Source organism: Phodopus roborovskii, unplaced genomic scaffold, assembly GCF_943737965.1.
Source record: "Phodopus roborovskii unplaced genomic scaffold, PHOROB, whole genome shotgun sequence".
Classification (NCBI taxonomy): Eukaryota; Metazoa; Chordata; class Mammalia; order Rodentia; family Cricetidae; genus Phodopus; species Phodopus roborovskii.
The window spans coordinates 3,072,814-3,085,593 of NW_026126436.1; the positions used below are offsets into that span (position 1 = coordinate 3,072,814).

Here is a 12,780-nt window from a genome sequence, read left to right on the forward strand (position 1 = left end):
TTTTGGACAGCTTCACCGAGTTAAACAAATGTAGCATAAACAAAAGTAACACATCATTAAATTGTTAAACAAATGTTCCAGAGCACAAGCAAAAGTAACACACCTCAAAATAATTTTCCATAATAGTTCTCCTTGGGGGCCATCACCTTTACCTGCTGAGCCATCACACTGGCTCAGCATTTGGTAGTTTAATAGATGTCTTGAGCTTCCCTCAGACTAGTATGTCTCTTAACCACCTAAATAAAGCCTGCTTAGGCTTTGTGAAAGAAAAGTGAGAAAATAGGAAGGGTCCCAGTGACTCTCACTTTACAGAGACAGAATTTCCCAAGAATGCAGTTACCTAGGTGTTCTGGCAGACAGGTTTAGAGAGTAAAACCCTGAACATTCAGTGCTTCATTGTCCCAGCAGCCAGAAAACAAGATGCCAGATGCTCTGGCTTGCAAGCTGGGGCACAAACAGAGAAAGTTTGTGCTATAATTGTACTGTGTAACTGCTACTCCTACATGCTTGCGCTTATTCTGGCTACCCCCTCTTTCCAGTTCTTCCATTTACACATTTATAGGTTTTAATTAAAAAAAAACATTTTATTTTAGAAATACACCAATTAAATGTTGTGTAGCCAAGAATGATCTTGAACTTTTGATCTTCTGATTTGCCTCCTGAATGCCGGGATTACAGGCATGAACCATCTTCACCTGTTCATAATGTGTTGGTGAGCAAACCCCTCAGGGCCTCATGAATGCAAGATAAGTTCTCTATCAAGCAAGCTAGTCCCCATCCTTAAACTTCGTTGTTGTTTTGAGACTTTGTATGTTGTTCATTCTGGCCTAAAGCTTTAGGTTCAATCCATCTTTAGCAGTTACTATAAGGATGTGCTGTTAACTTAGCTTTTCATTTCCTTCTAGGTTTCCTACCCTCCCCACCCCCCAACACACCTTACTATGTAGCCTAGATGGGCTTGAACCTGCAATCTTCATGCCCCAGCTCCCCGACTGTTAGGGATTACATACCCATGCCATTATGCTTGCCTTCATTACTTAAAATCTAACTAAGTAGTTTTATTCATGGTAGGAAATTGAGAAAATGTAGGACAACATTGGCCATTGGCTTAATGGTTCAGTGTGTCTACAAACCTGGGTGTGACACTGTAATTAGAGAGCTTTGATTCACAGTACTGCAAAACAACGACTGTATTCACCAATAATAGGAAATTCCTCTAGTAATTTTCATTTTGATGTCATTTAGAAGTAGAGCCTTGCTGCCGTAATAAAATTATCCTGGTTTCTTTTCTGTTGTTGTGATCAAATCCCCTGATTAAAATAACACAATGGAAAAAGAACTTATTCTGGTTCACAACTGCAAAGTTGTGGCTGGTAACTCAAGGCAGCAGGAGCATGAAGCTGCTGGGCAGTGTCCACAGTTGGGGTTCTAGATGATGAGTGCTGCTGCTTGGTTCTCTCCATTGACACAGTCTTCATCTGCCCAAGGAGGCATCCTTCCCCACATCAGTTAATATAACCTTGAGAATCCCTCACAGATGTGTCCCAAGGATGGTTTTAGGTGTTCTTAGGTGAATCTGGATGGGGTCAATTTGACTATACCAACCATCCAACCATGCATCACAAAAATAAAAATGAGGTCAAAGGTCAGAGACCTAGGTGATTCTGACAGGCTGAGATTGCTTTGTTGTAGCTGGGGAAACCCACAGAAACAGTTGACCTGAGCAAGTGGGAGTTCACAGACCCCAGTCTGACAGCTGGGGAACCAGCATAGGACTGAACCTGGCCCCCTGACATGAGTGTCTTTGGGGCCTCCGACAGTGGAACCAGGATGTGTCTCTAATGCACAAATGGACTTTGGGAGCCCCTTCCCTATGGATGGATACTCTTCTCAGTCTGGATACATGGGGGAGGGCTTAGGTCCTGCCTCAAATGATATGATAGACTTTGATGATCCTCCATGGAAGGCCTCACCCTCCCTGGGAAGGGGATGGGAGGGAGAAGGAACTGGGATTGATAGGTAAAATAATTATTAAATAAAAATATATAATAAAAAAATCAGTAAGATTACTCCAAACATGGTATGAAATGGAGCTTAGAACCACACATCATGACAATAGAAGCTGGGTACTGTGCACACCTACAATTAACATTACTTTGTGGTTCAGGGCTGGATAGGGTGGTGGAGAATTTAGGATTGCTGTTGAGCTTATGATCAGCCTGGGATACATAAAAAGACCCTATGTCAAACCAAACAAAACCTAAACAAACAAAATTCCCTAGAATGGAATCCCCTTTTTGAGACCATTGTGTAGGCTAGGCTGGCCTCAAACTGTTATACTTCTTTAAAGTGGTCTCTTAGGAACACTTGCTGATAGGGACATTTCTGAACTTAAGTGCAATCATCTCTCAGTGTAATGAACAAATTTGTTAAATTTCTTTCCCTTTGGGTGGCAATTTTGGAAGCTTTATTATGTTCCTTGTCTTATTTTAAGTTTCTATTGCTGTGATAAAATGTCATGACCAAAAGCATCTTGGGAAAGAATGAAGTCATAACTTTGGATCGGGGGGTCATACCCTCTTTGAAAATTTAAATCTGATGTTACACATTGCTGAACAGTAAATTCTTGTGACTGGTCTACATACAAGCAGTGTGAGAACCACCCCACCCCACCCCCTTATGTGTGTGGATATTCTGAGACCACACAGAATAATTTTGTGGTTTACCTCCTTATGCATCTCAGAGTATAGATGTTCATACTGATCTTGTTTTGCCAATTTTAGGTTGATTTATTTTGAGCTAAGCCCAGGCCTTACTCTTGTGCAATATTTGTTTACACTGTAAATATGTATCTCTGCCTAAGTTACCTTCCAATTGATTTAATAAAGAGTGGAATGGCCAATAGCTAAGCAAGAGGGATTAGGTGGGACTTCTGGAGAGAGGATTCTGAGAAAAAGAGAGGCAGGGAATTGCCATTGAGAGGACCAAGTGGGACATACAGAATGGAGGAGAGTAAAAAAAAACCACATGACAAAATGTAGATTAATAGAAGCAAGTTAATTTAAGTTATAAGATATAGTTGGGGTCAAGCCTATGTTAAAGGCCAAGTTTTCATAATTAATAGCAAGTCTCCATGTTGTTATTTGGGGCTGGTGATCCAAAGACTGACAAGATAGCTTGCAATACCTTGCTTTCATATGTTATATCCTTTCTTACAGGTATGTTCCATCATACTTGGAAGTAATCATAGAATTATGTTTTCATTTCTGAAGAGCAAAGGAGACAGGAAATAGGGTTTTACATTCCCTGGACAATGTTGAGACCCTGCAACATTTACTGTTGAATAAAATTGCATATTTAGTTTAAAATGGAATCCAAGTATTGGTTTTCTTGACTATAACCTCAGTGGCCTGGAACACTCAGGAACAAACTCTTATTCTTTTATTATTACAAAGCCATTCTTTGTTTTACTACGAATTCACTTTAGAAATTTAGAAATTAGTATTTTGAATTCTAACCTAGATCTCTGATCTTCAGTACTAAAGACCATTGTTTACTACATAGACATTTGTCTTGTTTCTCACTCAGGTGTGGACACCTCAAGATCGCCAGTGTATCCTGAATTCCTTGGCACAGTTGCTCCTGGATAAGGACTATACCCTTTTGCTTGGTCGCCAGCTGCGCCCTATCCTCTTGGATTTGCTGGAAAGAAATGCTGAAGCCATTAAGACTGGGGGCCAAGTCAACCATGATCTACATGAACGTCTCAGTGTGTCAATGAGCAAACTCATTGGTAACCACCCTGATGTTCTTCCGTGAGTAGCAGTTTGATTCACATTTCTCTGTGAGCTGATAGCCTCTTCTTTCAAGTCTTGCTGTAACTAAAGCACTCAGCAGGTTGAGGGAAGATGCTTTCGAATTTGGGGCCAGTTTCCAATATGTAGCAATAACCCTGTGACTATTACTATTTACATTCAATTTTTCTGTAGAGGGTAGCACAGGTCAGAGGACAGGTTAGAGGTCAGTTTTCTTCTTCTATGTGTTTGCTGGGAGGTGAATTCATGTGTTCAGGCTTGGTGGCAACTACTTAACCCTGAGCCATCTCCTCACCAGCTTTGACTTGAGTATTCCACAGTCTGGCCTCAATCTTGTGGTCCTCTCAGTTTGAGAGAGTGCTGTCACTACAGGTGTGGGATACAGCCATGATATCCCCAGTCATCTCAGAATTTGGCAGAATGTTCTTTCTGGCACCACTGAAAGGAGAATTAGCTTCAGGAGGCTGATTTCAGAGGTGAAGCGTTCTTGCTACTCTTTCAGAGAACTAGCATATGGTTCCCAGCACCAACAGCTATTCACACCTCAGGGGACCTGACACAGGCACCCAAATTCACATGCATATAGACACACACAGAGACACACAAACATAAATAAATAATAAAAATTGTAGTTGGGTTGTCTTTTATTCTAGCTCCACATTGGAATGCCAAAATGTTGTCAGTTGTTTTACTCTTTTGGGGGGGCCTACCACCAAACTCCCAAATAAATCACACACACACACAGGCCTGTCCTTTCTTATAAAGGCCCATCCTTAGCTTGGCTTGTTTCTAGCCAGGTTTTCTTAAAGTAGCCTGTCTACCTTTTGTCTCTGGACTTTTCCCTTTTCTTATTTCTGTATATCTTACTTTCAGTGTCTGGCTGGCCCCTTGTTCTGTTTTTTTCCTTTTATCTTCCTCCCAGATTTCTCCTCCTGTTTATTCTTTTTGCCTGCCAGCCCCGCCTGTTCTTTCTCCTGCCTTGCTATTGGCTATTCAGCTCTTTATTAGACCATAAGGTGTTTTAGACAGGCAAAGATTCACAGCTCTACAGAGTTAACACAAATGCAACATAAAGGAATGCAACACATCTTTGCATCATTAAACAAATGTTTCACAGCATAAACAAATGTAACACACCTTAAAGTAATATTCCACAACATTAATCTTATAGGGGAAAAGCAGCTTCAGACAAGAGTGGCCCTCTACTTGACACTGTTCTGTAAGGCCTGTCGTTCAATCCTCAGTTCCACTCCCCACCACCCAAAAATAATCTGTCAGATTAACAGCTATGTTAGCATTGGATTCTAATTGTTTATTGGTTACATTTATAGTAAGTTATGTCTTATGTGGATTTTTAAGTTGAGAACACCAAGTAAGGACTTTCATTCTAAACAGTGTATTTTTCCATATAGTTTCCATTTGGTCTTCACATAAGAAAAAATAAAGGACTAGACAGAGGTGGTGCATGGCTTTAATCCCAGCATTCAGAAGTGCTATTATTGCAGACTGAAGGCGTGTGCCACCCAACTCCCTTGAGAGACTCCTGTGTCTCCCCCCCACACCCACACACACTATTTAATGTCCTTTTGTAATCCTTTGAGTTCAGTTTGTGTAGCCTGTTGGAAGGCTGACTGACCTTTTGGCTTGGTGTTGCATACAGTTGAGTTTGTGACTGCAGTAGTCTTGACAGCATGTCACAGCACCCCTCCCTGTCTTCTGCTCCAAAGAAAAGGTTCGTGTACCTCTTCCTGGGGGGAGTTGTCTGTTTAACAGACACAGCTGTCTTAGAACTTATCCAGTAAACCAGACTCGCCTCAAGCTCAGAGATCTGCCTATCCCTTCCTCCCAAGTGCTGGAATTGAAGGCGTGGGCCACTACACTGTCAAAAAAAGTTTCTTGGGTATGGTTATCTGGCATGTGAAAACTCCTGTGGACTCTTACTTGGATTATGCTTATTGCTTTTATTTCAGTCACGGCGTAGTTCAGTAGTTTCCATACCAGAACAGCATCAGAGAGCACACAGCACCCTGAATTCTTCAAGATTCAAGAATGGGCAAAAAAGAGCATGTTGTAACAGGGACTTGGGGTTCATTCTGGGAGAGTGGGGGATGAGAGGGATAGCTTGGGTTCCTATTGCCAAAGCAGAAAGTGCCTCAAAACTAAGATTTCTGTAAATTGCAGTGTTGCTTCAGGCTAGAATAGAAAATGAGCCTTCTACCTCTGTACCCCCACCACTCAAACTATAGATTAACTTGATTGGTCTTACCAATCTATGTCTCACAGTTTTTTTGGTGAGCAACAAATCTTAAACCTCTGGTAACATTTTTTCACATGTATTTATCTTGTGTACATTTTGGAGGTTGTACAATTTAAAAATGACTGCATAGCTCATACACAGTTAAGAGCAATTCATTGTCTCTTTCTGTATATTCATGAGCAATTATTAACCCAGTCATTTTAAGAACATGTGTGTATTTTTTCCCTTGCTCTTTGTTGCTGGGGATTTAACTTCAGGCCCTGTGCATGTTAGATACCTGTTCTACCATGCAGCTACATCTCTAGTCCTTTATATATATTTATAAAATAAAATTCTTGATGTCATTAAGACCCTATTAATGATACAATTGTCATTTATATTAAGAATTAAGTTTTTGTGTGCCTCTGCCTACATGTAACCATATGTCTGTACCTGTTTTTCTCATGGACTCTTATCTTTTCCATAGAAGAATGTGTTTATGGAACCATTTCAGCAGAGTGGGGCCCCAGAATGTTCCTTATAGCCTCTTGGCATGGACAGTACTTGGTCCTGTCCACCTCGTTACCTTATTTCCTGTCTGAAGACTTCTTGTTCTCCACCTGCACATACTGTTTCTGTTGGTGATGTGTTTTTGAACTTTGTGTTTTATCTGCAGTTAATGATTATTATCATTTGTGTATGTTCTCTTAAGATCTCTGTATGCCTGTTTTCTTACTTTGGTTTTTCAAGACAGGATTTCTCTGGCTGTCCTGGCTGTCCTAGAACTCATTCTGTAGATCAGGCTGGCCTCAAACTCATAGAGATCTACGTGCTTCTGTCTCACAAGTGCTGGGATTAAAGGCCTGCGCCACCATTGCCCAGCTTTTTGTCTGTATGCTTTAAGATGTATCCTAAGAACCTGGTTTTGCCTTCCCCAAATTCAGTTGAACATATCTGTTTTGTTCCTCTTCCACTTCTGTAAGTGGCTCTCTCTTTCTCAATGGCACCTCAAGGGTTATAGCATGGATTTTTCTACCTCTAGATAGTAACATAGTAGTGAGAATTCAGTAAGTGTTCAATATACGCTCAGTAATTACGACTCAGGTTTTACATTTGTGGGTAAATTCTTTGGTGATTGCAGCTTATGAACTGATGCTTCATGCCAGGGCCTGTTCCTGAACCTGAAATGGTTTCAGTCTTTAGGATCATATGACTTCAGCATTTTTCTCCCTTTTGAGGTGCCAGGAGTTCTGTTAAGTTCTGTAGTTCTGATCAACAGTATAGATGGGCTCTTGGCTGCTTCTCTAGGGAATGAAGATTTTTATTTACCCAGTCCTGTCCCTGAGGAAAGATGGGCACTTGGCTGCTTGTAGCAATGAATAACAATGCCTCCTGTCTTCCCTCCTGAAGGTTTGCCCTGCGTTATTTCAAGGATACCTACCCAGTGTTTCAGAGGCTCTTCCTTGAGAGTTCCGATGCTAACCCTGTGCGCTATGGACGAAGGCGGATGAAGCTCCGGGACTTAATGGAAGCTGCCCACACATTTCTGAAGCAGAGGCAGCCTGTTTTCCGGGAGCTCTGGGACTGGAGTGTGTGTGTCCCTCTCCTCAGGAGCCATGATGCTTTGGTGCGCTGGTATGTGGCTTAGCCAGTGCTTCTGACTTGGGTGGTGGCAGGCCTGGACAAAGAAAAACCCTTTAGATATGGTTTTCTTAAATTATTTATTTTATGTGTATGGGCATTGTCGGTATGTTTGTTGGATCCCCAGGAATTGCAGTCATGGATAGTTGTGAGCTGTTATGTGGGTGTTGGAAATTGTACTCCAGTGCTCTGGTGGAGCAGTCAGTAATCTTAACTGCTGATTCATCTTTCCAGCCCTAGATCATTTTGTTAATTGTGATTTTTAATTCTTACGCCTTTTCCTTAATCATCCAGTGTTGCTTCAGAAAAAGATTATATTCACCTTTTCCTTTTCTACCAAATGAATTCATCGTGTTTACTTTGTGTTTTTACTCGTAAATGGTAGTTAAGATTTCATTTTCTAGTGCTTAGTGGACAAGTAATTTTCTTAATCAACTAACTGTAGGTCAGCAGAATTGATGTGCTTTTTTTCCTCAGGCATACAGCTAACTGTCTTGCTTTGGTGACCTGCATGAATGAAGAACACAAGTTAGCCTTCCTCAGGAAGATTTTCAGTAGTGATGAATTGGTGCATTTCAGATTGAGGTGAGCAGGGGCCTTCCTAGAGGGCTTCTGTGTCTTTTCTGTGTGGACTTCATGGAACTCTTTTTCTCTTAGGTTATTAGAAGAGGCCCAGCTGCAGGACTTGGAGAAGGCCTTGGTTTTGGCTAACCCCAAAGCCTGCCTCTGGCATAAGGGAAAGGAGCAGCAGTACATTCAGGGACACCTTGTTTCAGCTGACCTCTCTTCCAATGTGACTGCTGTCTGTGGTGTGGTGCTGCCCAAACAACCATCTGGTCCTGGAGAGCAGGTATTATAGCCTCAGTAGGAGGTTTGCTCTGCAAACAGTGAGTATGCAGGGTTCATGTTAAAGTGCTGTTCCATTTTAGAAGTGTTTATGGAGACACAAAGATCAAATACATTCACGTTGAGTTTCTCCTGGTTATTCCCTTCATCTCTTTTAAATCTGAAGTCAGAAATATAATGTCTCCTGTTTTACTCCTTGAACTTTAGCAGAATTCAAAGTTGGGCACGGTTACATTGGCCTGTGGGCCCAGTTATTCAATAGGCTGAAGCAGGAGGATCTCTTGAGGCCACCTTAAATAATACAAGAAGTCTCTGTTTCAAAAATAGGAAAAAACAAAGCAATAAACCAAGGCTGATGCTATTGATTGGTTAGGCCAGGATCATTAGAAAAAGCAAGAGATTGCAGTTCTTACTATACCTGAAAGAGCCAAATGCATTTGAAACATAATGCGTTCTCTCAGTACCTAGATTTTCCCAGTTATTTCATAGGCTGTGCACTCTCAGTATGCATGTGTTTCTGCATCTTACATGTACTTACAACTTAACATGTACTTGTAGCTAGACTGCAAGTTCATTTATTGTTGAGCTTTTAAAGTGCTTACAAATTTTTATGTGTAGGTGTATGTGCCTGAGTGTATGTTTTGTGCACCACATGAGTGCAGAAGCCCTTGGAGGTCAGAGTTTGTGTTAGCCCTGGCATTGTTATTCTTAAGTATAAAATTATAGAATGTTGAAAGAGTAATAAAACAAAAGCTACTGGTGATTGATGAGACTTTTAAATTTATTTAAAATTATTCTTCGGCTGGAAAGAAAGCTCTAATATTAAGACCAATTACTGGGCCAAGTGTGGTAGTGCAATTATTTAATCCTATCACTCAGGAAGCAGAGGCAGCCTTTAAATTTGAGGTCAGCCAGGGCTACACAGTGAGACCCAGTCTCAAACAAACAAACTTACAGAGACTGCAGTTTGGTTTCCAGCACCTTCGGTAGTCACAGCTGCATATGACTCCAGTTACAAAGGTTATGATGCCTTTTTCTGAACTCCACCAACGAGATTAAGTGTGGTACATAGACATATGTACCAAATGTCCGTACACATAAAATTAAATGATTTTAAAATTTAAAACATAAAAGGTACCTCAAACCTTTCCTCTACACAAAAGTAATTTTAAAACTATGAAGAAATTACCCTGAATTTGGTTAAATAACACTTGTTAGCATTGTTGCAGAAATTAACTTGTGTCATTTGGGGGGGAGATTTCTTTCTTACTCTTTCTTACTTTTTTCCTTAGGCAAGTGACAGGAGTTTTTCACGGGACCAGGATCTGGCTCTTAAATCCTTCGTGTTGGTTGAGTCTGTATGTAAAAATCTTCAGACCCTTGCTGTTGCAGTGGCTTCTCAGCGTGCTGTGTTGCTGGAAGGACCAATAGGAAGTGGCAAAACTTCCTTAGTTGAACATTTAGCTGCAGTGACAGGTAGAAGGAAACCTCCTCATCTTCTCAAAGTCCAGCTTGGAGATCAGACAGACAGTAAGGTAACTAAGAAGTGGCAAGTATTGCTGGGTTGTCAAATATCAGCATCCTAATATTTTTGTTAAGGGAACATAGAATAGTTATTGCCCTTATTTTTGCCTTTTGGGATAAGTTTTGTAAGCCTCACATGCCTCCTTTGACTTGTCAAAGGATATCTCGGGTTTATGATTTCTCTAAGTAACCTCTTTCCACAGATGCTACTGGGCATGTATCGTTGTACAGATGTCCCTGGAGAGTTTGTATGGCAACCTGGCACCCTGACACAGGCAGCCACAAAAGGCCACTGGATCCTTCTGGAGGATATTGACTATGCTCCCTTAGATGTGGTATGTCATCTTGCTAAACCCTTGCTGTAATATGTTCTTTAAAGAACATTTTGTCCACAGTGCCTGGGGATGGTTTGGTGTTCACAGTTTCACATGGTATGCTTTACGAAGCCCTTTCATAGTTACCTGCCTGATCTTAATTGAGAGATTGGGTTTCTTTGATTGTCTTCTATTTCATAAAGTACTTAATAAATGTTTTGTGCTATTTCTTGTAATGATTGAGTACAATGAGCAGCCTTATTACCTGGTGGGCAGTTTGGGATACATTGGGAACTTTGAAATCCTGCTTCCCAGGCATCTGTAGAATAGGGGGTGAGGACAAATGAGGAAGGAAATAATGTGCTTCCGTCTGTCTGCTGAAGAAACAAATACTGATTGTGTGTTTTGGTTTTGTGGGGTTTTTGTTTGTTTTTTGTTTTTGAGACAGGGTTTTTCTGTGAAGCCCTGGCTCTCCTGGACTCACTCTGTAGACAGAACTCGCAGAGATCCACCTGCCTCTGCCTCTTGAGTGCTGGGATTAAAGGTGTGTTCCCCCACTGCAGGGCAAGTTTTGTTTTTCTTTTTTGTTTTCTTTTTTTCATTTTGTTTTGTTGAATCACTTTTCTCTATACAGCTGTGAAATTTGCTGTGTAGCCTGTGCTGACCCTGTGTTGGCATTGCTCTTGACTCAGTGCTGTGATTACATAGGAGCAGCCCACAATGGTGGGCTATTTTGACTTTTAGAAATATTGCTTCTGCAGGGAAGTAGTAGTCTGTTTGCTCTAAAACCCTTAAACTTTTACCAAAAAGATGTACTAAGGATTAAGGTATTTTTCATTAGATAGGGTTTGTTTTATTTTATTTATTTATTGATATTGACTTTAATTTTTTAAATAAGATACATCTTTAAGTTGAATGCATATTGAATGTTGCATCCTGGTGAAGACAACAAATGGTTATGTGTTGGACATTAAGTCCCACTAAATTTAGCTTCTTCTGGCTCATTCTTTAAGACTTAGTGAATGTTTTTGGTCTTTGTAGCAGGTTCAGTGAATTCTTCTGAATTAAGCTAATGGTGTGTGATAATTTGCATTTCTCTCATCTCTTGCAAGACTCTTGACTTTAAAGTCGTAAGTCCTATTTGCACCCTCTTGTCTTGCTTGGTTCTGGGCCATGGTAAGCTCAGTGAATAGAGTAAATAAGATGAACTGGAGTGCAAATAACTCAAAAAACCCACATATATTTGATTCTAATTTGAGTTTTGAAAACTGGGTGGAGTGTCCTTTAAGTATATGTCCGTCATTTGAAGACAAGTGGCTTTTGTTTGTTCATAACTTCTGTGTCAATGGAGTTTTGTGATTTAGGTTTCTGTGTTGATTCCTCTGTTGGAGAATGGAGAGCTTTTGATTCCTGGCCAAGGTGACTGTTTGAAAGTGGCTCCTACATTTCAGTTATTTGCAACCAGGAGGTATGTGTGACTGATTTCTTTGTTCCTATTCTGAAAGCTCTTCTTGAGCTGCATATTGGATCCTCTGAATATCCCAAAAAAGCCCTGGGACACCAGGGAATGCCACACAACTTAGTCAGCTGTGTCATTTGTAGTCATAGTTGATTGAGCAAAGGATGTTACTGGGCTTTTCAATGACATGTTCTTGGGGCAGTATGATTAATGTGTAAAAAGCATGTAATTTGTCTAGAATGAGCATTAAATATACATGCCCCTCATTCTGAAATCTGTATAATTCCCAAGTGTAGCTTTTGGTAGCCAGCAATGAATTTATTGTTTAAGCATGCTAATGCCTTCAAGTATGTTTTGTTGAGGTCATTTGTGCTGTACAGAAGAGTCTTATCATTGATATAATCCAATGGTCTTAATTGCAGTGGTTTTAATAATAATTTGGTAAAAATTCAATCATTCCTTTTTTTTTTTTTAAAGACTCATTTTTCAATTGGCAATTTTTAAATAATTTTTCATCTGCCACTAGAATGGCAGCTTTTATTTATGAGGAAGGAATTGTATAGTAGTCACTATGATTTCACTTACCATAGTTTTATTTGTTCAGTTGTCAGTAGGATTTTACAATATTAAATGGAAAATTGCAGAAATAAAGATCCCTAACTTTTATTATATTGTTCTAATTGATTATTTTAGAGTTTTGTTGTAGAGACTTGCTGCATAATGCAGGCTGGCCTCAAACTTACAATTAAAAGCTGCTGTTTTTCCCAGATGCGAGAATAACATATATTGACACCATGCCCAGCATTTGTGTTGTTGTCATCTCTTGCTTTAATTAATAAAACTTTACCATTGGTGTTTAGATGTAGGTTTTGTACTGTCGGGTTTCGGTTATCCTTCATAGGTCTTAGGGGTTTGTGCCTCATAGATGAAGTAAGTTGACTAAAA

General features: G+C 40.2%; 1 protein-coding gene across 1 annotated transcript in view; it reads left to right on the forward strand.

Moving 5' to 3' along the window:
• Mdn1 (midasin AAA ATPase 1) overlaps window positions 1-12,780 on the forward strand; it is a 134,037-nt gene that overhangs the window by 7,099 nt on the left and 114,158 nt on the right. Inside the window, exons 2-8 of the mRNA XM_051187490.1 lie at window positions 3,589-3,815; window positions 7,462-7,686; window positions 8,170-8,277; window positions 8,350-8,542; window positions 9,831-10,073; window positions 10,266-10,397; window positions 11,741-11,844. Coding sequence (XP_051043447.1) covers window positions 3,589-3,815; window positions 7,462-7,686; window positions 8,170-8,277; window positions 8,350-8,542; window positions 9,831-10,073; window positions 10,266-10,397; window positions 11,741-11,844 — 1,232 coding nt within the window. The remainder of the gene's footprint in view (window positions 1-3,588; window positions 3,816-7,461; window positions 7,687-8,169; window positions 8,278-8,349; window positions 8,543-9,830; window positions 10,074-10,265; window positions 10,398-11,740; window positions 11,845-12,780) is intronic.